General features: G+C 46.3%; 1 protein-coding gene across 3 annotated transcripts in view; it reads left to right on the top strand.

Moving 5' to 3' along the window:
* The window catches only part of LOC137544538 (acetylserotonin O-methyltransferase-like), an 83,288-nt gene extending 58,998 nt beyond the window's left edge, over positions 1–24,290 (top strand). For all 3 annotated transcript variants that reach the window (XM_068265632.1, XM_068265633.1, XM_068265634.1), the window contains 2 exons: positions 4,915–5,037; positions 23,611–24,290. In XM_068265632.1, coding sequence (XP_068121733.1) covers positions 4,915–5,037; positions 23,611–23,822 — 335 coding nt within the window. In that variant the 3' untranslated portion in view covers positions 23,823–24,290. The remainder of the gene's footprint in view (positions 1–4,914; positions 5,038–23,610) is intronic.
* The last annotated feature ends 1,251 nt before the right edge of the window (positions 24,291–25,541 follow it).

The following is a 25,541-nucleotide window of genomic DNA, read 5'->3' as shown; positions in this document are numbered from 1 at the left end:
AGTACCTGTATCATTACAGTACAAAGACACAATCTGGGAGGATGGGGATGTTGTGGCCCAACAACTGGACACTGATGCAAAATGCATGCAGGGTCATGGAGCCCTTTGAGGAGGTGACCAAAGTGGTGAGTCGCGCTGAGGGCACCATCAGCGACTTGATTCCCTGCGCCTACTTCCTGGAGTGTGCCGTGCGTAGAGTGGTGGATACAGCTGTGGAGGAGCGTGTACGAGAACAGTTATGGCAGCAGGAGTCGTGGGAGCGATTTACATCTGAACCCGATGTTTCTACAACACCTGTGGCAGCACAGAGGGGGGGAGGAAAAGGAGGAAGAAGAGGAGTCGTGTGGGGAAGGAGAGGAGTCAGACTCTGATGATGGTGATGAGGAAGGTGTTTCTGTGGAGGAGGAAGAGGTGGCGGAAGAAGAACAACCATGGCAGCCGTCACAGGGGGCTTCTGCTGCTCCACGTTCCCGTGGTATTGTTCGTGGCTGGGGGGAGGAAGAGGAGTTGCGTCCCATCACTGAGGAAGAGCAAGAAGAGATAGAGAGTACGTCTGCATCCAGCTTTGTGCAGAGGGCCTCTTTCATGTTGTCCTGTCAAAAAACTCAAGACGAATGACCTGTACTGGGTGGCCACGCTACTAGACCCTCGGCACAGGCACAAAGTGGTGGACCTGTTACCAACTCAACAGAAGGCGGAAAGGATGCAGCACTTGCAGAACAAGCTGTTGATGATGCTTTACAATGCGTTTAAGGGTGATGTGGCTGCACAACGCAATCAAGGTACCACTGGCAATAACCCAGCTCCTCCCAAGTCCACGCAGGCAAGGACAGGACGCTCCAGCGATCTCAGGGTGATGTCGGACATGCGGACATTCTTTAGTCCAACTCCTCGCCATAGTCCTTCCGGATCCACCCTCCACCAACGCCTGGACCGGCAGGTAGCCGACTACCTGGCCTTGAGTGTGGATGTAGACACTGCGAAAAGCGACGATGAACCCTTGGACTACTGGTTGCGCAGGCTTGACCTGTGGCCAGAGCTGTCACAATTTGCCATACAACTTCTCTCTTGCCCTGCCGCAAGCGTCCTGTCAGAAAGGACCTTCAGTGCAGCTGGAGGCATAGTCACTGAGAAGAGAAGTCGCCTAAGTCACGACAGTGTTCAGTACCTGACCTTTATCAAAATGAATGAGGAATGGATCATGGAGGGCTACTGCATGACCGAAGACTAAGTCAGTCCCCACACACAGCATCTCTGCCTGCAGGCTGCTTGCCTTCTCCGCCACCACCAACAGGGTCCAGGACTCTAGGCGGATTCCTGAATTTTTAAGGCCGCTGCTAGCAGCGGCCGCTACACTAATTTTTCTGGTGCGTGTACATGCCTGACTAATTTTTCTGGCTGCACTGCGGGCAGCTGCAACAAAAAAACAAAAGGCATGTACATGTGCCCATCCCCCTTCGTGATCATTACCTTGCCGCGGTGAAGGGACTTGCGTATCACAATGAAGCAATGACCGCCGGCTATTTGAGTGTCTCGGGTGGGGGTGGGACACAAAAGATAATAAGGTCATTGCTTCATTGTGGTCAGACCAAATTTAATCAGCTGGACAGTCACTGTTGTTCTATCATTGAGCTACCACAGCCAGGCCACCAAATGGGCTTGAAAACCGCCACGGCCTACACTCTCGCCACGGTGCGCACCAGTCCAGCACGGCCGTCACTACGCAAACAGCTGTTTGCTGTGCGTTACACAGTGAGTTTGCTGCGTCACTGTGAAGCAGAACTCTAATTACACTCCCTGATTGATGTATACACATGCAAGATGTTTTAAAGCACTTTAGGCCTGCAATTTAGCGTTCAATGTGATTTCTGCCCTTAAAACGCTGCTTTGTGTCACATCCAGATTTTTCCCTGGGACTTTGGGCATGTATCCCACTCCGCCATGCCCCCCTCCAGGTGTTAGACCCCTTGAAACATCTTTTCCATCACTTTTGTGGCCAGCATAATTTTTTCTATTTTTCAAAGTTCGCATCCCCATTGAAGTCTATTGCGGTTCGCGAACTTTTCCGCGAACCGAACCTTCCGCGAAGGTTCGCGAACCGAAAATCGGAGGTTCGCGACATCTCTAGTACAGTGTTTAGTGAGTTGTAGTGAACTATGTTATATGCCAGTAACATCATATACATGAGAGGGTCCTCACTCAATCAGCGTTCTTAAAAGGAAATCAGAGCTGTTATAAAGCTAACGTTTTGTACATACCTGGGGCTTCCTCCAGCCCCATCTGCACAGATCGCTCCTACACTGGCATCCTCAGTCTTCCCGCAATTCCGATACTGGTCACGTCACTTCAGCCAGTCGCAGCCAGTCTACGCAGGAGAAGAGCGCCCTCTACGTATCTCTCCATCGGCTGCTGGAGAGATATGCAAAGAGCGCACTTCTCCTGAGTCAGACTGATGTAAGTGATGGGACCCGGTACCGAAGCTGTGGGAAGACTGATTATGGCGGTGTCGGCGTGGGAGTGATCTGTGCGTATGGGGCTGGAGGAAGCCCCAGTTACGTATAAAACGTTTGCTTTATACCAGCTCTGGTACACTTTAAACCTGCATCTCTATAAAGAATCACTTATTTTAATATAAGTGGAATATTTTAACCACAGGTAAAAGTTTAATAGGTAATGGATTCACTGCCCACGTGATGAGGATCAGACATCCATCAGCTTGCTGAGTTCATGGTGAGGCTGGAGACACACCGCAGAACATCCATCCAGGATAATTTTCTTTTTCTAAAAACACTCCCTGTCAGGAACCGGCCCCACAGCAAGCCTGCAGAAACAGTGCCTGACAGGGGGTTTGACCAGATTGAGAGGGGGAAGCAGCCTTATCCAAGCTAACACAAAGCAGTCGCTCCTTAACACCACTCTGCCACCACCAGCAGCCGTCCACAACGGTACTGCTAGCTACTTCGAATGGCGTTTACTTAAGTTGGGTCAGCTGCGCGCTTTAGGCCAACGTATGAGAAAGCCATACACACACGCACTCTCACACGGTAGCGATGTACAATCCGAGCATACAATCAGTAGAGATGGCCTGAACGGTTTGCCCAGCGGGTAGTCCGCGCTGATATCAGCTACCCGTGCCCGCGGTTGGTAGCAGTCAGCCTCCTATACCTCATCATTGGGCTAAACTTTGACTCTATACATCACAGTCAGCAGACACATGGCAGCCAATCAGGCTGCACTCACCCACGGACCCCCACCCCCCATAAAAATGCTGCAGCGTCGGCCTTGTTCTCAGACTGCTGTTCTTGCGATAGTGAGAGGAAGGGAGAGACATTTGGAGATAGGGAAAGCGTTAGTTAGGCTGTTGTTAGCTTGCTCCTCGCTCAATGTTGTTGCTGAAAGCACACCACCAAAGCTCTTTTAAGAGCTAATATTCTTCTGATCTGTTTTTTTTTTTGTGTGTGTGTGACTACAGATAGGAATAGATACAGAAATATCCTAGAGAACAGGACTAAAATATAACTTTTATTAAAAAATATTTAAAAAGTAAATGCTTGCTGCTAGAGTGCAACCAAAGATTAATAACACAATGTTTGTGGTACTCAGGTAAGTGAAATCGGTATAGGACAACACCAATACACCCACAAACAATGCACAAATGGCTGCTATGAGACAATCAAGAAAACTGAAAACACACAGTCAGTGGTCCTATAGGTTCCCTACCCCTGCCCTAGCACAATGTATGACGAAAATATTTTATTTGTGCCTGTAACTAACAAGCCCATATATGCAAATAAAACAGTAATATACCCTCATACCATACATAGTAAAAAAAGTGGAGTTCCTAATATAATTTTTTATGAAGGGGAGAAGTTTAGGGCACCAGAGTTTATGTGCCTATAGGCTCCTGAGCTGTAAATCCCCCTTCTTACAGAGTACCTACTGCACTTATTTGACAGTTTATTGCAATAGAGTAACCAAGCAGCTCAGGGTGACCCAAACCACTAGGAATGTATAGGGGGCTAAAAGAGACTGAAAGGCCCTCCTACTAAAAAGCAATTACACCAAGCATCACTATTGCAGTGAGACATGTCTTGAACTGCTCCATGTAATATGTCCAATTGAAGTGTCACATTTTACATGTGATGTATTACAAGACGCTGTGATGGCACGGCGCCCGTAAGTAGGGTCTTAGTTTACACTAGCCTTTAAAATATATTACTGTAATCTTAAATTTTAAGATGTAAAATGATAAATTAAAAAAATAAAATAGTTCACCAAAAGTATTCCTGTAACACTGTATAATTTATGAAAGGATGAACAGTTCAACTGTTCCCTGTTCCCTCTAGCTGCTATTTCATTTTGTTAAAGGGAATCTGAAGTGAAAATAAACATGATATATTGATTTGTATGTGTAGTACTGCTAAGAAATAAAACATTATTAGCACAGATATGAGTCTCATATTGTTTCTCGTACCGGAAGGGTTAAGAAACTTCAGTTATCAATGCAAAGTAGCTTCTGTGAGCTCTGCGATTTTGTCCTGGACAGCACTGTTTTTTGAAGCTCTTATCTCAACTGTCTCTCATTATTTCTTCTTTATGTTTTTTTCTGCAGAAAAAAATGTTCAAAGGGTCATAGACTGCTCTGTGAAATCATTTAAAATGCTGAGTGTATTGTGGAAACTGCAATTATTAGAGAATTATGCAATGTAATAAAAAAAAGCTATATACCTGAAAATAAAAACATGACACTATTTTCTTTGCTACTAATGTTCTATCAATTATCCGTATTACTCAACCAATTAATTATATAATGAGGTTTTTTTTCCACTTCAGTGTCACTTTAAAATGTTTCTTTTTCTTTTTTAACCGAGAGTTTAAACATCTTATGACTATGTTTTTGCTTTTGCACCAAAGGAGACTTCTTTAATGACACCATTCCTGAGGCAGACCTGTACATTTTGTGCAGGGTTATTCATGACTGGTCAGAAGACAAATGCCTGCAGCTGTTGAAGAAGATTTACCATTCTTGCAGACCAGGTGAGTCATAGAAATTAGGTAGATGTACTGAATAATCCATTTTGCAACCATGGTTGGACTGGGACACTAAGGGCCCACCAAGATAGTTTCAGCCTGGGGCCCGCCCCCTCTTCTCCTCCCCCCATCCCCTCTCCCCCCCCCCCCCCCCCCATTTTGGGCTCACAAACACATGTACTCTAGAAACTTTGCATGATTTTATGGTAGGGAATAGATTGTGAGCACTTCTGAGGACAGTCTCCAGTAGGGATATGTCCACTTGAGTGTCACCACGCACTGGAACATGGGTGTGGTCATGATGAGTCATGGGCAGACTTTAAAAAAAAAAAAAAAACACAAAATAAGTAGCGGTGGTATTCACAGAGATTAGGTCTGACCATATACATTTTAGATAAAATATTCAAGTAGTTACATGCCTCATGATAATTCATCAAGTAGTCAAATGGCAGCAGATTTTCCGACAAAACTCAATCAGATTGGCGGCAGATATCCCCACACAATGCAATAAGATTGGCGGCAGATTTCCCCACAAAATGCAATCAGATTGGCGGCAAATACCCCCACAAAATGCAATCAGATTGGCGGCAGATATCCCCACTAAATGCAATTAGAATGGCAGCAGATACCCCAACAAAATGCAATCAGATTGGCAGCAGATACCCCCACAAATTGCAATCAGATTGGTGGCAGATATCCCCACAAAATGCAATCAGATTGGCAGCAGATATCCCCAAAAAGTGCAATCAGATTGGCGGCAGATATCCCCACAAAATGCAATCAGATTGGCGGCAGATTTCCCAACAAAATACAATCGGATTGGCGGCAGATATCCCCAAAAAATGCAATCAGATTGGCGGCAGATATCCCCAAAAAATGCAATTAGATTGGCGGCAGATTTCCCCACAAAATGCAATCAGATTGGCAGCAGATACACCCACAAAATGCAATCAGATTGACGGCAGATTTCCCCACAAAATGCAATCAGATTGGCGGCAGATTTCCCCACAAAATACAATCCGATTGGTGGCAGATATCCCCACAAAATGCAAATAGATTTGCAGCAGATATCCCCACAAAATGCAATTAGATTGGCAGCAGATATCCCCACAAAATGCTATTAGATTGGCGGTAGATTTCCCCACAAAATACAATTAGATTGGCAGCAGATATCCCCACAAAATACAATCAGATTGGCGGCAGATTTCCCCACAAAATACAATCAGTTTGGCAGGAGATAACCCCACAAAATACAGTCAGTTTGGTGGCAGATATCCCCACAAAATACAATCATATTGGAGGCAGATATCCCCACAAAGGCAGGTCCCCAGTTAGTGGGGGCCTCCATGCTGGAAGGGGGGAAATTGGGCACAGAGAGGCGGGGAGGGGGGGAAACCTCCCCCCCACCTAGGGGCTCCCCCTTCCGCACTCCTCCCCCTCCAAAATTGCATCCAGATCCAGCCAGCGGCAGCAGCGGGGAATAGCTTACTGGGATCAGATCGATAGCTCTGCGTGCCACTGCTGGTCTCCATCTCCTGCATTGCACTGTCTAATCACGCTCTCAAACCACGCTCTCAAACCACACACTCTTTCAAATGTCCGTGCTATTCGTATCGGCGGGTCATTCGTAAGTCGGTAGTTCGTAGGTCTGGGACTACCTGTACTACTAGATGAAACATGTTGTATTTGTATTTAAGGCAGTAGATATCAGCCATCTTTGACCCACTTTCATATGTACTTATGGCAAAGTCCACACTATGCTGGAATGGTAGCGTATACACACACAGCTGATATGATGTATGATGCACTGTCTGTCCATGTACGTTTTTGTGTCAGTTGGTGTGAAATCCACTGTGTCTGTTGTAGCATGTGTTTTGACAACGGAGGTCAAGGATAGACCAGATTTGGGATGGGTCTGGGGTGTTTTTTTGATATTTTTGTCATACTCAGTTTTCTCTTAAATGAAACCAAAGCCACTATAAAATAAAATGTGTGTGTGTGTGTGTGTGTGTGTGTGTGTGTGTGTGTGTGTGTGTGTGTGTGTGTGTGTGTGTGTGTGTGTGTGTGTGTGTGTGTTTTAATTAGGACTTAAATAATATCTCTTAAGGTGGCCATATATAATTCTGTATTTTGCACCAACGTATATATTTTGTATATGTATTGTATTATCTTTATTATTATGTACCCCATGTTTGTTTCTTACTCTGTACAGAGCCACAGAATACGTTAGTGCTTTATACAGGCCCATTTGCACTAGTGCGAATCCAACACGAATCTGCAGTATTCACCAGCAGGCGAATTGGATGGGGAAATGCTGCCTATCCCTCCTGTGGCTTGCCTTCCAAATCACACTGCATTGCAGTTTTGGACAGCATGCTGCAGTATGCACCCAAATCAGTATAGCCATGCATAAAAGACACCTATGCTGTAAAGCAGAAGGCTGCTGTAGGTCTCCCCCTAAAAAAATTATATATATATCCTATATACTCCACTATAAGCCAAGTTTTTTGGACCAAAAAAGTGGTCCCTAAGTGGTGGTCTCAGCTTATACCCGAGTCCCGGAGTGAGAGAGGAGTTGCAGTAAGGAGAGGGGAGAAGCAGCGGCACAGTGGGACCCAGCCGTGGGGAAGGGGAAGGGTCCCCCCCCCGACTCCTCCCTCCTTCTCCTTGGGCCCCCCTCCGTGCTTCCCTCCGTGCTTCTCTCTTCAGTGAAGAAAAGTTCATGTTCCCTCTTCATTGCTGAAATGTAGGCAGCAGAAGCATGGTGATTCCAGGTGATGATCATGTGCCGCCAGGCTGCTCTGTGTACATATGGGGCAGATATAGCTGGCTAACCTATAATGGGAAACCTATGACTGGCTAACCTAATCTGGGGATACCTATACTGGGGCACCAATGGTTGGCTAACCTATACTGGAGCACCTATGGCTGGATAGCCTATACTGGGGAACCTATGATTGGTTAGCTAACCCATACTGGGGTACCTATGGCTGGCTAACCTATACTGTGAAATCTATGGTTGGCTAGCCAATACTGGGCACCCATGGCTAACTAACCTATACTGGGGCACCTATGGCTGGCTAACCTATACTGGAGATACCTCGGCTCATACTCGGATAAGCAGGTGCCTTGAAAAGATAAAGCAACATAGCTTCCTTCTCCTTTCAAGGCACCCCCCCCCCCCCCTGCAGGTAGGTGGGCACTGGAGGTCTTCAAAAACCTCCTATCCTGGTGGGGTGCTAGGAGTTAAGAGAAAAGAGTTTATGCAGCTATCTGAAACTCACCCTACCAAATTTGTTCAGGATTAATCTAAGCCAAAATCAATCTGTTGAGATTGCTTATCATTTTGCATTGGCCCTAATGCGAATCTGATGGAAAAAAATGCCATCAGATCGATTTTCAATAGATTTCATACTGAAATCTATTGGAAATCTGTTCCTAGAAAATGTTTTCCTAAACACATCAGATAGATCAGAAATCTATCTGATGATCTATCTGCTACTAATCTAACGAATGTATGGCCACCTTTACGCTCACCTCAACCCTCCACTAACTATGCCTTACCTTAACCACCCCCTCAATTACTCCTAACCCTAACCACCCACCACCTACTCCTAACACTAACCAATCCCTACCTAAAAGAACTGCAAAAAAAGCCATAGGCACGCGTTCAGAATAATTGATTTCTGTGCATCCGGTTTGTTATCAAATGACCTATACGTGACCTCATTTTAATCATAATGAGTTGTAGAATACAATACATTTTGATGTGCTTTATAGCTAGGGCCAATGGCACATAAAAATAGGTAGGAACAAACTCAATCCATAATTCCCCCAAAAAATCAAACTTGAGAAAGTTTCAGCAAAAAGTCGGTAGCTTACAAAATACCCACTTTTAAATAACCCTGGTTGTTAGCTTTCCATAATGGTGACATTTGTGGCCTTTTTCTGATATCCTGATTCTTCTGGGGTTATGCAAATAAAGAATGGCGCTGTAACAATTCATGCAAATAAAAAAAAAAAAACTGCTTGCAAAAAAAGCCATAGGCGCACCTTGAGAATAATAGATTGCTGTACATCTGACCTCATTTTAACCGTAATGAGTTGAAGAATACATTTTGATGTGTCTTATAGCTTGAACCCCTGTCAGATAAAAAAGAGGCAGTGATAAACACAATCCATTATGAGAAAAAATGTCATTTTTTAAAGTTATGATCAAACTTGGGAAAGTTTCAGCAAAATTACATGAGTCAGTAGCTTACAAAACATCCACTTTGAATAGCCCTGGTTGTTAGCTTTCCATAATGGTGACATTTGTGTCCTTTTTTGCTGTCCAGACTCTTCTGGAGCTATGCAAACAAACTATGGTGCTAAAATACTTTGGAAAAAAATTGGCCTGTCCAAAGCCACATGGACACTGTTGTTAATGGCATGCTAGATGCCCAGATACAGTGGGATGCGAAAGTTTGGGCAACCTTGTGAATCGTCATGATTTTACTGTATAAACCGTTGTCTGGTAAATATATCATATAGGAGACACACGCAGTGATATTTAAGAAGTGAAATGAAGTTTATTGCATTTACAGAAAGTGCGCAATAATTGTTTAAATAAAATTAGACATGTGCAATAATTTGGGCACTGTTATTTTATTGATTCCAAAACCTTTAGAACTAATTATTGGAACTCAAAATTGACTTGGATTCACCTGTGTATGTAGGTCAGGGGTCATTGAGCTTACCAATTATAAGAAAGAGTAGTTAAGGGGGTCAACTGTAAGTTTCCCTCCTCTTTTAAATTTCTCTAAAGAACATGGGGGTCTCAAAACAACTCTCAAATGACCTGAAGACAAAGATTGTTCACCATCATGGTTTAGGGGAAGAATACAGAAAGCTGTCTCAGAGATTTCAGATGTCTGTTTCCACAGTTAGGAACATATTGAGGAAATGGAAGACCACAGTTTCAGTTCCAGTTAAGGCTTGAAGTGGCAGACCAAGAAAAATCTTGCATAAACAGAAGCGACGAATGGTGAATAAAGATGGCCCGAACGGTTCGACCGCGAACAGATTTGCACGAACTTCGGTGGTTCACGTTCGCGGTGAACCTCGAACTATATGTGAGTTCGACCCGCCCCCTATACTACAACATTAGGGTCAACTTTGACCCTCTACATCACAGTCAGCAGACACAGGGTAGCCAATCAGGCTACACTGGAACCCCCCCCCCATATATAACGCAGGCAGCATCAGCCTTTTTTACTCACTCGTGTGGCTGCAGTAATTAGAGAAGGGAGAGAACCTGCTGACATAGGGAAAGCTTAGTTAGGCTCTTGTGTTAGGCTTGTTCCTTCTTGCTGATACTTATTGCTAAAAAGCACTCCTCATCCTCAACAGCTCTTTTCAGAGCTAATGTTGTTCTTGTGATCTATTTTTTTTTGTGTGTGTGTCACAGACACTTGTGTTGCATATACAGCCCTGTCAGTCAGTCGCAGCTGCTGGACCTTGGCCCCTTGATAATTCCTACTGTGCCACTGCCAGGCCCAGCACATTCAGTGACTACCTGTGTGTGTGACAGCTGCACATTTGTAATACCAATCCCTGCATACCTGTTCAGTAGTGCACCTACGTACGTAAGCGCACACAGTGTTATATACCAGTCAGTCGCTGCACCTGTTCACGGTACCTGTGTGTGTGACAGCTGCACATTTGTAATACCAATCACTGCATACCCACCTGTTCAGTGCACCAACCTACCCACGTGAGCGCACGCAGTGTTATATACCAGACAGTCGCTGCACCTGTTCACGGTACCTGTGTGTATGACAGCTGCACATTTGTAATACCAATCACTGCATACCCACCTGTTGAGTGCACCTACCCACCTACATGAGCGCACGCAGTGTTATATACCAGTCAGTCGCTGCACCTGTTCACGGTACCTGTGTGTGTGACAGCTGCACATTTGTAATACCAATCTGTGCATACCTACCTGTTCAGTGCACCTACCTACCTACCTACGTGACCGCAAGCAGTGTTATATACTAGTCACTGCACCTGTTCACCTACCTATGTGACCGCAAGCAGTGTTATATTATATTCCAGTCAGTCGCTGCACCTGTTCACGGTACCTGTGTGTGTGACAGCTGCACATTTGTAAAACCAATCACTGCATACCTACCTGTTCAGTGCACCTACCTACCTATGTGCAGTGTTGATCGGATACCTCATTATCCTATTCGAGTTTGGTCGAATTCGGATAGTAAACTATCCAAATTCACTCGAAGTTCGATATTCGAGTTAATCGAATATCCGATTCGAACTCGGATATCCGACGTCACTATCCGAGTCTGTATTCGAGTAAAATATTTGAGCTGGCCTTAAATAGCTTTTAAAACTTGTATTGGAGGTCAATGATGCATGAAACCACCTTTTTTATGAAGAAAAACATCAAGTGATTATGTGGTGATGTAGTAGTTATAAAAAAGTATCAAAAATAGTAAATAAACTTCATGAAAACTGTTTGCATGAGAAGGTGTGTCCAAAATGGTTGTAAGTTGGAAGTCTTCATTTACGTCATCTTCATCTTCTTCTTCTATATCTTCATCTTCTTCTTTTTCTTCTTCTATATCTTCTTCTTTTTCTTCTTCTTCTATATCTTCTTCTACTCGAATCGTCTTCATCTTCTACTTCTTGTATCTTCTTCAATTATCTTTTTCTTCTTCTATATCTTCTTCTTCTTCTATATCTTCTTCGTCTTCTTCTTCTATATCTTCTTCTTCTGCGTCTTCTTCTTCTATATCTTCTTCTTCTTCTATATCTTCTTCTTCTTCTTCTATATCTTCTTCTTCTTCTTCTTCTTCCTCATCTTCTTCTTCTTCTTCCTCATCTTCTTCTTCTATATCTTCCTCATCTTCTTCTTCTATATCTTCTTCATCTTCTTCTTCTATATCTTCTTCATCTTCTTCTTCTATATCTTCTTCTTCTTCTATATCTTCTTCTTCTTCTATATCATTATATTATGTGTCTTGGTTTTCCTTTCTTTTGTAATATTTTTTTTTACTTCATTTGTGGAAATATTTTATTTTAATAACACCATAGTTATATTTGTGTTGATGGCATAATAGGTAGTGGCACATTGCAAGCCACAGCGCCTTTTTCTGTGTACCCTGGCGGTGGTAAAACACAGACATCAGCAGGAGGAGGAAGTAGTTGCAGCTATTGTAGTGTGGTAATAGCTGGTAGGAGAGTGGGTGGCAGCAGAAAATAGTTCTTCTTCTGTTCTCCCTGGCAGTGGTAGCAGCACACAGACAGCAGAAGCTCAATGCAGCTACAGGAGGAGGAGTAGTGTGTGTCAGGCAGTGTGATGTGACTGACATAATAGGCCCTGGTTCCTAGCGGTGGTACCAGGGCCGTAAATGAACATCATGAGGTTCCAGACAGCGGTCGTGAAGCCCACATTGTGTCCAATACACAATTGGGACAGCACAGTTTTCAACCCGGACACCTCTACAATAATAACACAAAATTATTACATTTTTTTTTCAGAAATGCAGCTATTTTTGAGCTTAAATAGGTGGTGGCGCATCGGCAGCAGCACCTTGTAATGTGTTCCCTGGCAGTGGAGACACAGACAGCAGGAAGAAATACAGCAGCAGCAGCAGCAGCAGGTGTAATGTGTGTGTGGCTGTGTGCCACTTTATGTCCCCCTCTCGCTGACAACAGGGGCCAGGAATTTGTCTTCCACTCAAGCCTAGTTCATTTTGAGAAACGTCAGTCTGTCCACAGACTTTTGAGACAGACGAGATCGCTTCTCAGTGACGACTCCACTGGCTGCACTGAAGCAACTCTCTGACAGTACACTGGAAGAGGGGCAGGAGAGCACTTCCAGGGCGTACTGCGCAAGCTCGCTTCAGATCGGCAGGTGCTTGACCCAATACTCCATGGGATCAACAGGGGCAACGCTGTCAAGCCCGCTGAGGGACCCCATGTAGTCAGCCACCATGCGGGTCAAGCGCTGTCTGTGACTGGAGAAGGATGCTGCTGCAGGCACCTCCTCTCTAGTCCCTGGCAGCTCTACACTCATGTAGAGCTCGTTGGTCAGAGACAGCAGGTCTGTGGTGCGTGTGCACTTGCTGCTGGTGGATGCAGGCACCTGCTGCTGCCTCTGTGCTGGCTGGACAGTGGGGGTGGATGGCTGAGGGAAGGCTTCCTCCAAGCGCTCAACAAGTGACAGCTGCAAATCCCTCATTTGTTGCGCACAGTCTCCTCCTGCAGGCAGGAACTGGCTGAGCTTCCCCTTCAGACGTGGGTCCAGCATCATGCAGATCCAGATGTCCTCCCTCTGCTTCATCTGGATGACCCTTGGGACCTTGCGCAGGCACCTCAGCATGTGCGCTGCCATTGGGAAGAGTCTGGCCACGTCTGCTGGCACATCATCGGCAGCCCCAGAGCCAACAGTGCTGTCCTCCTCATCCTCTGCCCCCTCCACCTCATCCTCTCTCCACCCCCGCACCACTCCAGCCGCGCTCTGCTGCTCCCCCTCATCAGCAGCAAGGTCAGGGACCTCCACCAACTCCAAGCCCTCCTTCTCAGAGGTGGCCTGTGAAGCTGCCTGCAGCTCCTGCTGGTCCAAGGCTGCCGCTCCCTCTTCCAGCAGTGCATACAGGGCCCTGTCCAGCACACACACCATGGGGACCCACTCGCACACCATTGCATGGTTTCTGCTTACCATGTTGGTGGCCTACAGGAAGGGTGCCAGCACTGAGCACACCTGCTGCATGTGCCCCCAGTCCTCCGTGGAGATGATGGACAGGAGGTTGGTGGCGGCACGCCCAGTTGCAGTGATGGCGGCAACTGTTGCTCGTGCAACGTACTGGCTGAAAGCCTGCCTCTGTTCAACCAGACGCTCCAACATCGCCAGGGTGGAGTTCCAGCAAATTGGAACATCGATCATGAGCCGGTGCTGTGGCAGGTGTAGCTCCTTCTGCACCTCTTCCAGGCTCGCTACAGCTGCAGCCGAGTGCCGGAAATGATGCACAACCTTCCTTGTCGCCTCAAGGAGTCGGTCCATCCCCTGGTAGGTCCGCAGGAACTTTTGGACTACCAGGTTCAGGACGTGCGCCAGGCAGGGGATGTGGGTCAGGTCTCCCCTGCTGATTGCAGAAACCAGGTTTGCCCCATTGTCGGACACCACCTCTCCGACTCTGAGGCCTCTGGGGGTCAGCCAATTCCTCTCCTGCTCTCGGAGTTTGGCCAGGACATGGTTCGCCGTCAGTTTTGTCTTCCCCAGGCTGACCAATTCCAGCAGTGCTTGGCAGTGGCGGGGCTTCACGCTGCTGCTGAGGCAGGGGTTTGGGCTGATGTGCCAGAGGATGGAAGCGGATCAGAGGAACCTGCTGCAATTCCACTGATCCTGCATGGTGGCACCACCCACTGCATTGTTGCTGCTGCTGCTCTGACAGTGCCCGATGCTGCTCCCCCCCTCACCCCCTTCCACCAAGCTGACCCAATTCGCGGTGAATGACAGATAGCGGCCTGTCCCAAACCGGCTGCTCCACGAGTCTATGGTGACGTGGACCCGTTGACCCACCGCGTGATCCAGCCCTCTCCCGACATTGGCCATCACAGAGCGGTGAAGTGCAGGAATGGCCGTGCGTGCAAAAAAATGTCGGCTGGGGATTGGCCAATCGGGGGCTGCACACATCAGGAGCGCACGCATGTCGCTCCCCTCCTGCACAAGGGAATAAGGCAGGAGTTGGGAGCACATGGCCCGTGCCAGCAAGCCGTTCAGCTGACGCACGCGATGGCTGCTGGGAGGCAGAACCCTGACCACCCCCTGGAAGGTGTCGCTGAGCAGGGTCTGGCGACGCCTTTTGCTGGCACGGGAATCACTGGAGGGAGCAGAGGAGGCCACTGAGGACTGGCTGCCAGAACAGGCCTCAGTGTCGGCGGCAGGAGTTGCAGAGGGAGGAGGAGCAATGCATTTCTGACGCACTCCTGCTGGTGCTGCTGGAGGAGGTGGAGGAGGGCGGGTGGCTGCTGCCGACGGCTTCGCAATGATGGCGGGTCTGCCACTGCCATTGCCATTGCCAGCTTCCTTCAACTTCATGAACTCCTCATGCTCATGGAAGTGTTTCCCTGCCAGATGGTTCACCAGAGAGGTGGTGCTGTACGCAGAGGGCTCCTTCCCTCTGCTGAGCTGCTGGCGGCACTGAGTGCAGGTGGCATACTTGCAATTCACATATGGCAGGGTGAAAAAATTCCAAATTGGGGAGGTGAAGTTTCCCCTTCGGCTCGAAGGTGCTGCTGCCGCTGGTCTCCCTTTGGTGGTTGGGGGGGGAGGGGGGGGGTTCTTGGTGCGGCTGGTGGCACTGGCAGAACTCTCCGGATCAGCACCCTGTGTGGCCTGCATACCACGCCCACTTCTGATCCTGCCTATGTCTGCGATGCTGATCCTTCTAGCAAGGCCCGCAGACGCATCCTCCTCCTCCTCCTTTAGAGCTGATGATATCCCCAGGATCTGCCACCCAGTCTCTGTCCTTCACCCTGTCATCATCATCCTCCCCCTCCGCAAACATGTCCTGCTGGGATGACCCCACAAACTCCCCTTCTGCATGCATGGGCTGAGGGACAGTCACCACTGTCTGACTGTCCAAAGCATCATCCCCCAAAGTGCCCATCAGCATTTCTTCCTCCTCAAATTCTGCCGCAACAGCACTCAATACCCTCGCTGTGTTTGGGGTAAAGAAGGTGCTGAGTGACAGGGTGCTGGTGTTGCCCCCTGGGGCTGGAGAACTGCACTCCTCCTCCTCAGGCAGTGCTGGGCAGTGCTGCTGCTCTTGCGAACAGGAGTGGTGGCGGGGGTGCAGGACTCGGTTCCAGAGCTAATGGTGGCCTGCTCATCCACCATCAGTTCCACCACAGAGTCTGCATCCTTCTCCTCAATAGGACGGCTACGACTTGGCGGTGGGAGGAACATCTGCGCCACACGCTGCTGCGTCTCTGCAGCGTGAATCCCAGCTGTTGGGCGGCCAAGGCGTCCACGGCCAGTGGCTAATGGCGGAATAGCCACTGGTGCAGACGCAGAACTGCGCATGGTGGTGGTGGCGCGGCTGCCACGGCCTCCTCTCTTGCTGATGCCCTTGCTGCCCCTGCCCAAACCGCGGCTGCCAGTGCCAGACATCGTATATTTTTAATATTATACAAATGAAAAAAAAAGTTATGTATGTAAAGGCGGGTGGGACAAGTGGGGTACTTTAAAGGGGTGGGACTGGTGGTGGTGGGTGTGTGAGGTGATGGACAGGTGTACTCTACAGCAGAGATCAGTGTAGCGCTAACGAGAGAGTGCGCAGTGCGCACACAAAGACCCCAGCTGACGCTGACTGACGGTGTCCCTATACACAGACTAGAGTACAGTACAATTCAGCGAATACACAATACAAGTAATATAAACAATAGGACGGGTGTAGCACTGTCTCTCAGTACAGTCAGTCAGTAAGTCACAAGCAGGACGAGTGAGGCAACATGGCGCCCGCTATTTATAGAGGGGGGCTTGGCCAGGCTCCCCCTCTGTGATTGGCTGCAGTCAGAGGGCTGGGAGCCCTCTGATTCGCTTGTGAGGACTCAAGGTGACGTCACCCGCTGATGACGCTATATGAGCTCCGTATTCGAGCTCGGATAGCTCGGATATCTCCGGGTAGCTGATTGCTATCCGAATGCGCTCGGATAGCACAGCCCGGATAGCTAATACTATTCGAGCTCGGTATTCGAGCTCGAATAGTAAAAAAAGAGCTAGGATATCCGAGTATCTCGGATATCCTAGCTCTGATGAGCATCACTGCCTACGTGACTGCAAGCTGTGTTATATACCAGTCATTGCACCTGTTTACGGTACCTGTGTGTGTGACAGCTGCACATTTGTAATACTAGTCATTGCATAATTGTTCACAGTACCTGTGTGACCACACGCTGTGTAATATACCAGTCCTTGCATACCTGTTAACTGCACCCGTGTGACAGCTGCACATTGTATTGTAATACCAGTCACTGCATACCTTTCACTGCACCTGTGTGACTGCACATTGTATTAGTCAAGTCAGTGCATACCTTTCACTTCACCCCCCCCCCCATATGGACAAAACAACAGGCAGAGGCAAAGCCAGAGGCAGACCCAGAGGCAGGCCACCCGGCAGGTCTGTTCGAGGTCGTGCTGACATGATTTTGTGCGGGCCTGGCCCAAAGTATAGTGCTCTGAAGAAGGCACGTCCCATCATCTCCCAAGATTGTCAGGACGTGGTTGGCTATTTAACACAGAACACCTCATCTTCCGCAGCCACCAGCACTACTACAAGCACTACATCCGCTGCATTTGACACTTCGCAGGAGTTATTTGGTGGGGCATTCACTGATTCACAGCCATTATTGTTACAACAAGATGAAAGCAAGTTACACCACCTCATATGTCTGAGTTAGGCGACACTATAGACGTAAGGTGGGAGGAGGAGGATGATAAATTACCTGCTGTTGGTGCAGTTTTTGAGGTGTCTGAGGCAAGCAAAGCTGGCGAGGATGATGATGATGATGATGATGATGATACTGCCATGGATGCCATGTGGGATCCTAATAGACAAGATGACCAAGGGGACAGTTCAGAGGGGGAGTCAGAGAGGAGTAGGAGGAGACGAGTTGCTGAAAGAAGCAGGGGGAGCTCATCATAAGAAACAGCTGGTGGACGTGTCCGGCGCCATGTATCGCCACCTATGGACAGCCAGCCAACATGCCCTTCAACTTCAGCTGCTGACGCCACCATAGTGCCCACACCCCTGGGCTCAGCGGTGTGGAAATTCTTTGGTGTATTTGCCTCAGATCAGAGCAATGCCATCTGTTCTCTCTGCCACCAAAAATGAGCCGTGGAAAGGCCAACACCCGCGTAGGGACAACTGCCTTACGAAGGCACATGGAGAAAAGGCACAAACTGCAATGGGAAGACCACCTGAGGAAAAGCAGCACACAAAAGCTAAGGCACCCTTTCACCCTGCAAGGGAGAAAGCAGCTGAAGATGATGCACCTGAAGGAGGAAGAAGAGAAGTCCTCTTCCTCCTTAAGGTGCATCATCTTCAGCCGCTTTCTCCCTTGCACCTTCACAATCACAGCCACCCTCCTCCACTCCGCCTCTCACCTTGAGCGGTTCCTGCTCCTCTGCACACAGCAGCACCCAGGTGTCCATGAGGGAAATCTTTGAGCGGAAGAAGCCAATGTCTGCCAGACACCCCCTTGCCCGGTGTCTGACAGCTGGCTTGGCGGAACTGTTAGCTCGCCAGTTGTTACCATACAAGCTGGTGGACTCTGAGACCTTTCCGAAAATTTGTGGACATTGGGACACCGCAGTGGAAGATACCAAGCCACAATTATTTCTCAAAAAAGGCGATACCCAAACTGTACCATGAAGTTAAAAGGCTGGCACACAGCGTTGGGTCAAGGGTCCATCTGACCACGGATACCTGGTCTGCCAAGCACAGTCAGGGCAGGTAGTCCTTGGCTGAGTGGCAGTACAACTCTACTGGTGCTCCTCTCCAGTAGGGATGCTCATTCGGATTCCGCGGAAATGCAATTTCCGAAATTCCGATCGGAAATTGCATTTCCGCATCGGAATGCGGAAATAGGTAATGTAAGTGCCGTAGGCGGATTTCCGCCGGAAATCGCGGAAATTTCCGCCGGAAATCGCGGAAATTCCACCCGACTTTAACATCGATTTTCTCAAAAACTATAAGGTCTTTTTGAAAACTTTTTTTTGCATCTTGTTCACAAGATTCGGTTTAATAAACCCTGAAAATTTGGTGTTTCTAGGACTTAAGGGGGCTTTGTTATTAACTATTAAAGTCGGTGGATTTTTACTGTAATGTAAAATGCAGAAAATCTGCATCTGCCTATTTTCTGCATTTTATATTACAGTAAAAATCCGCCGACTTTAGCAGTTAATAGCAAAGCCACCGTAAGTCCTAGAAACACCAATTTTTTAGGGTTTATTAAACAGAATCTTCTGAACAAGATGCAAAAAAAAGTTTTCAAAAAGACCTTATAGTTTTTGAGAAAATCGATGTTAAAGTCGGGCGGAATTTCCGCGATTTCCGGCGGAAATTCCGCATTGGAATGCGGAAATTGGTAGCGGAAGGCGGAATCGGTAATCGGTACATGACGGAATGCGGATTTACCGCGGAATCGGAAATTGGCATTCCGACCATCCCTACTCTCCAGCTACACAGCCCCACAGCACAGTCAGGGCAGGTAGTCCTTGGCTGAGTGGCAGTACAACTCTACTGGTGCTCCTCTCCAGCTACACAGCCCCAGCTTCCCAGAGCCTATGCTGCATGCCAGGTATGACGGTGTCACGCCATCTTAGACAAGTCTTGCCTCAAAGCGGAGAGTGACACTGGAGCAGCTCTCCTGGCTGCTCTAAACAAACAGGTGGATCAGTGGCTGACCCCGCACCAACTGGAGATTGGCAACGTGGTGTGACAACGGCAGCAATCTCATTTTGGCTTTCAATTTGGGAAAGTTGACATGTACCCTGCATGGCACATGTGCTGAATCTCATAATTCAGAGATTTGTGTCTAAGTACCCTGGCTTACAGGACATCCTAAAGCAATCCAAGAAGGTGTGTGGGCATTTCAGGCGGTCTTACACGGCCATGGCACGCTTTGCCGATATTCAGCAGAGAAACAACTCGCCAGTGAGACGCTTGATTTGCGATAGCCCGACTCACTGGAATTCAACGCTCCTGATGTTCAACCACCTGCTACAACAGGAGGAAGCCGTCAAACAGTATCTTTACAACTACAGTCAAAGGACACGCTCTGGGAAGATGGGGATGTTCTGGCCGAAGTACTGGACACATGCAAAATGCCTGCAGGCTCATGCGGCCGTTTGAGGAGGTGACAAACCTGGTGAGTCGCAGTGAAGGCACCATCAGTGACTTGATCCCATATGCTTTCTACCTGGAGCGTGCCGTGCGTAGAGTGGTGGATCAAGCTGTGGAGGAGCGTGAGCTGGAACAGGAACAGGAGGAAGAGTTGTGGGATCAATTCTCAGCAGAAGCAGATGATTCCTCAACACCTGCGACAGCACAGAGGGGGGAGGAGGAGGAGGAGGAGGAAGAATTGTGTGGGGAAGAGGAGTCAAATGATGAGGAAGGGTTTTGTTTTGTTTTTTTGAGGAGTAGGCGGAAGAACAACTGCAGCAGTTGTCGCAGGGGGCTTTTGCTGCATAACTTTCCCGTGGTATTTTTCGTGGCTGGGGAGAGGAGGAGAACTTACCTGACATCACTGAGGAAGAGCAAGGGGAGATGGATAGTAAGTCTGCATCCAAATTTGTGCAGATGGCGTCTTCCATACTGTCCAGCCTGTTGAGGGACCCCCGTATAAAAAAACTTAAGGGGAATGAGCTGTACTGTACTCTACTAGACCCTCGGTATAGGCACAAAGTGGCGGAGATGTTTCCAAATCACCAGAAGGCAGAAAGGATGCAGAACTTGCAGAACAAGCTGGAAACTATGCTTTATAGTGCGTTTAAGGGTGATGTCACAGCACAACGGAATAAAGGTGCCACTGCCAGTAATCCTCCTCCTCCGATGTCCACGCAGGCAAGGACAGGACGCTCTAGCGATCTCGTGGTTGCTTTCGACATGTGGACATTCTTTAGTCCAACGTCTCGCCTTAGCCCCTCCAGATCCACCCTCCACCAATGCCTCGATTGGCAGGTAGCCGCCTACCTGGTCTTAAGTGTGGATGTAGACACTGTGAGCAGCGATGAACCCCTGGACTACTGGATGCGCAGGCTTGACCTGTGGCCAGAGCTGTCACAATTTGCCATCCAACTTCTGTCTTGCCCTGCCTCAAGCGACCTGTCAGAAAGGACCTTCAGCGCAGCTGGAGGCATTGTCACTGAGAAGAGAAGTCACCTAGGTCACAAAAGTGTTCAGTACCTCACCTTTATCAAAATGAATGAGGCATGGATCCCGGAGGGGTACTGCCCGCCCCAAGACTAAGTCAGTCCCCACACACAGTATCTCTGCCTGCACGCCGTGTGACTGTCTGCCCCATGACTAAGTCGGTCCCCAGACTGCCTTCTCCGCCACCACCAACAGGGTCCAGGACTCCTGGCGGATTCCTGAATTTTTAAGGCCACTAGCTAGCTAGCAGCGGCCGCTATAATAATTTTTCTGGTGCGTGTACATGCCTGCCTAATTTTTCTGGCTGCACTGCAGCTGCAACAACAATACAAAAGGCATGTACATCTGTCAATTCCCCTTCGTGATCGTTACCTTGCCTGCTGTGTGTCAAATCCAGATTTTTCCCCGGGACTTTTGGCGTGTATCCCACTCCGCCATGCAAAAACTCAGATGTTAGACTCCTTGAAACATCTTTTCCATCACTTTTGAGGCCAGCATAAATGTTTCTAGTTTTCAAAGTTCGCCTCCCCTATTGCGGTTCGAGGTTCGTGAACCGAAAATCGGAGGTTCGAGCCTTCTCTAATGGTGAGAACAGTCAGAGTCAACCCACAGACCAGCACCAAAGATCTACAACATCATCTTGCTGCAGATGGAGTCACTGTGCATCGTTCAACCATTCGGCGCACTTTACACAAGGAGATACTGTATGCAGAGGGAGCCATTTCACCACCCACAGCACAAACAGAGGTATGCTAAAGCACATTTGGACAAGCCAGCTTCATTTTGGAATAAGGTGCTGTGGACTCATGAAAAGACTAAAATGTAGTTATTTGGGCATAACAAGGGGCGTTATGCATGGAGGAAAAACAACACAGCATTTCAAGAAAAACACCTGCTACCTACAGTAAAATACAGTAAAATATAGTGGTGGTTACATCATGCTGTGGGGCTGTGTGGCCAGTGCATGGACTGGGAATCTTGTCAAAGTTGAGGGACGCATGGATTCCACTCAGTATCAGCAGATTCTACAGACCAATGTCCAGGAATCAGTGACAAAGCTGAAGCTGCGCTGGGGCTGGATCTTTCAACAAGACAACGACCCTAAACACTGCTCAAAATCCACTAAGGCATTCATGCAGAAGAACAAGTACAACATTTTGGAACGGCCATCTCACTCCCCAGACCTGAATATAATTTAAAATATGTGGTGTGAGTTAAAGAGAGCTGTCCTTGCTCGGAAGCCATCATACCTGAATGAACTAGAGATGTTTTGTAAAGAGGAATGGTCCAAAATACCTATAACCAGAATCCAGACTCTCATTGGAACCCTCAGGAAGCGTTTAGAGTCTGTAATTTCTGCAAAAGGAGGATCTACTAAATATTGCGTTCTTTTTTTTTTTGTGGTGCCCAAATTTATGTACCTGTCTAATTTTGTTTAAACAATTATTGCGCACTTTCTGTAAATCCAATAAACTTCATTTCACTTCTCAAATATCACTGTGTGTGTCTCCTAGATGATATATTTAACAGACATTTTTTATTGTAACAACCAATGATTTATACAGGAAAATCATGACGATTAACAACATTGCCCAAACTTTCGCATCCCACTGTAATTATCAGATGACATATATGGGGTATCCTTTTAACCGTGACAAGTTGTAGAATAGATTTTAAGTTTTTTTGGGTTGAGGCCTGTGTCTTGTGAATTACATTTAGTAACAAACTGAATTAAAAGCAATACTTGTTTTTATTTTCATATATTGAGTACCAAAATAAAAAGCTTGTAATAATAAAACAAAGTGACAAAATTTAAAACAGAATACATACAATGTTACCCTAAGGACTCAGCTTTTTTAATATGTATACCATGAGGGTATATACTGTTATTTTTGCAAATGAGTACTTGCAATTATTGTTAGGGTACAATGTGAAAACAAGGAACACAACACAGAAAAAAATACACCTTTACTTCCAAATGATATATTATCCCTATGCATTGCACTAGGGACACCATAATGTTATAATGTAATAGTGTAATGTTGAGATTACCAGGATAAATGGGCAAATAAAATGTGTGAATGTCATGTATGATAGCATTGTTTTGGGGTTTTTTTTAAACCATAGTGGATGGAAATGGAGAAATAGTGTATTTTTCAATGTTTAACCTTGTTTTTCTCTTTTCAATGCATAGAAAATAAAATAATTACTGAAAACAAATACCATCCCCAAAAAGCCTAATTGATGGTGAAAAAACAAGGGTTGTTATTTCTGCTTTGTTGTATAGTTTAAAAGACAGAGTGAGGTTATAAAACTACAGTTGTGACAGTAAGATGCAATGTTATAAAAAAAAAAAAAAAAAAGCTATAGAGAAAATACAAATATGAGACTTTTTACTTTTTCTTTCTTTGCTAATGATCTATTCATTATCCGTACCACACATACCATTCATTGAATCATAACTTTTTTTTTAGTTTCAGCTCTGCTTTACGTTTGCACATTTGCACTAGTGATAGAATATTTTTTATTTTTAGAAGCAACACTTTATTTTCTTGTTGTTTTCATGTCCAAGGTTTATTATTATTATTCATATGATATTATTAAAAAACAATGCTTTCCTCTGCTCTATACAAAGGAGGTGCAGTGCTGATAATTGAATTCCACTTGAATGAAGACAGAAGTGGCCCTCTGACTTCTCAGCTGCGTTCACTGACCATGTTGGTTATGACAGAAGGCAAAGAGAGGACGCCATCTGAGTATAGAAAGCTTCTAGCAGACTCTGGCTTCAGGGATTTTGAATTCAGGGTGACTGGAAAGATGTATGGTGCATTTCTGGGGAGAAAATAAGCCAATGTGTCCTTTTAGTTATTGGAAATTCCTGCAGTGCATTAATGAGTTATTAAGACTAATAAAAATGTTGCGTTATCTTTGGCCTGAAAAAAATGTCTGATTTATTATGCAATTATTGTATGCACTTCATATTTGCTTTATGCTATGAAAATATATTCTCTTCTAGCTTGCTAAAAGAAATAACCAGTAGATGGCACCAGAACATCAAATTATATCCTGTTATAGGAAATATACAGTAGATTACATGGAACCACATTAAATATTAAAATAAACTCTCTATGCTACCACTAAAGAGGTTTTCCTGAAGGCTCCTGTGGGAAATGCCGGGCATTGGTGATGGGAAAGTTGGGTGCCGGAGGCGATTCTTTTTTGTGGTGCCCAAATTTATGCACCTGCCTAATTTTGTTTAAACAATTATTGCACACTTTCTGTAAATACAATAAACTTCATTTCACTTGTCAAATATCACTGTGTGTGTCTCCTATATGATATATTTAACTGACATTTGTTATCGTAACAACCAACTATTTTTAAAGTTGATGCAGGTGAACAGAGGCGCCAAAAGAGTAAAACAATACAATAAAAGTTTTAAAACATGGACGTGGCAGAGGTGGATATCTGGCCACTCCAAAGGACACTCAAAACAGATGTGTTTGAAGGTATAACACAAAGATAAATTTATTTATACACTCCATAATTTCACTACGCGTTTCGCGGGCGTGACCCCACTTCTTCAGGCAATTCAGATAGGAGTATATAGCTGTAGGACAGAGAAAACTAAATTATAGACATAGCCTATACTGCATAGATGTCAGAGGTGTGTTTCACATAGTAATCGGTTTTCAGTGTATTTTAGTTGATGTCTGGTTATTAACTAGTGAACATATTTAACAAATAATGCCAACACAAACGTTTAACACTATAACATTTGGCTGTCAGCTGGTAAACATTTGAAGCCGAGAAAAACATATGTCAAATATTGTCCACAATGAAAATATCATCATAAAAAAGAACATCATGGTATTCTGAACAGTAATAGTTGCAGCAAGGGCATATATATATTTATATATACATATATATAATGGTAGTGTGTATGTGGCAGTTAACTAACGAATGCTGGTATTATATGTGTATTATAGAGGTGTTAGGGCTTAATGGGTAATGTAACTCTAATCTTAGTGTGGGCTGAAATGTAAAGTACATCAGGTCATTACTAGGTGTTAGCCAGCAGTAGATAAGTGGGGCAGTGATAGAAGGGGTAAAGAAGGGTCCAGTGTGACAAATAGTTAAATAGAGGTATAAATTACTCACCAGTAAATGTTCAAGTCTGCATGTAGCGCCTCTGTAAAGTTGAATGGGTGTTTGATGCTTTAAATGCAGGTACCTGGCGGGGAGGACCAATTGGGTGGGCTGAAAGAAGTTAGGAGGCATGGAAGAGGTACGGGGGGTTAGAAGCGCTATGTCTGACATGATCAGGCATGCGCTGTGTGGAAAAAAGAGGAGCCGTGTGCGGTGACCATGGTAGTGAAGGGCTGGGCAGGCGCTTTGTGACTGGAGGGAAGGTGGAGGTCTGGGTCAGGTGATGTGGAGGGGGTGTGTGCAAACGGAGCCCAGCATGACGTTGTCACGCGGAGAGTCCGTCATGCATTATTAAGGAGTACCTGGGGCAAAGCAGCGGCTATGGAGTGTTATGAGGCTCTTATACTAATTGCACAG

Source organism: Hyperolius riggenbachi, chromosome 2, assembly GCF_040937935.1.
Source record: "Hyperolius riggenbachi isolate aHypRig1 chromosome 2, aHypRig1.pri, whole genome shotgun sequence".
Lineage (NCBI taxonomy): Eukaryota > Metazoa > Chordata > Amphibia > Anura > Hyperoliidae > Hyperolius > Hyperolius riggenbachi.
This window is presented reverse-complemented; position numbering and strand designations above follow the sequence as displayed.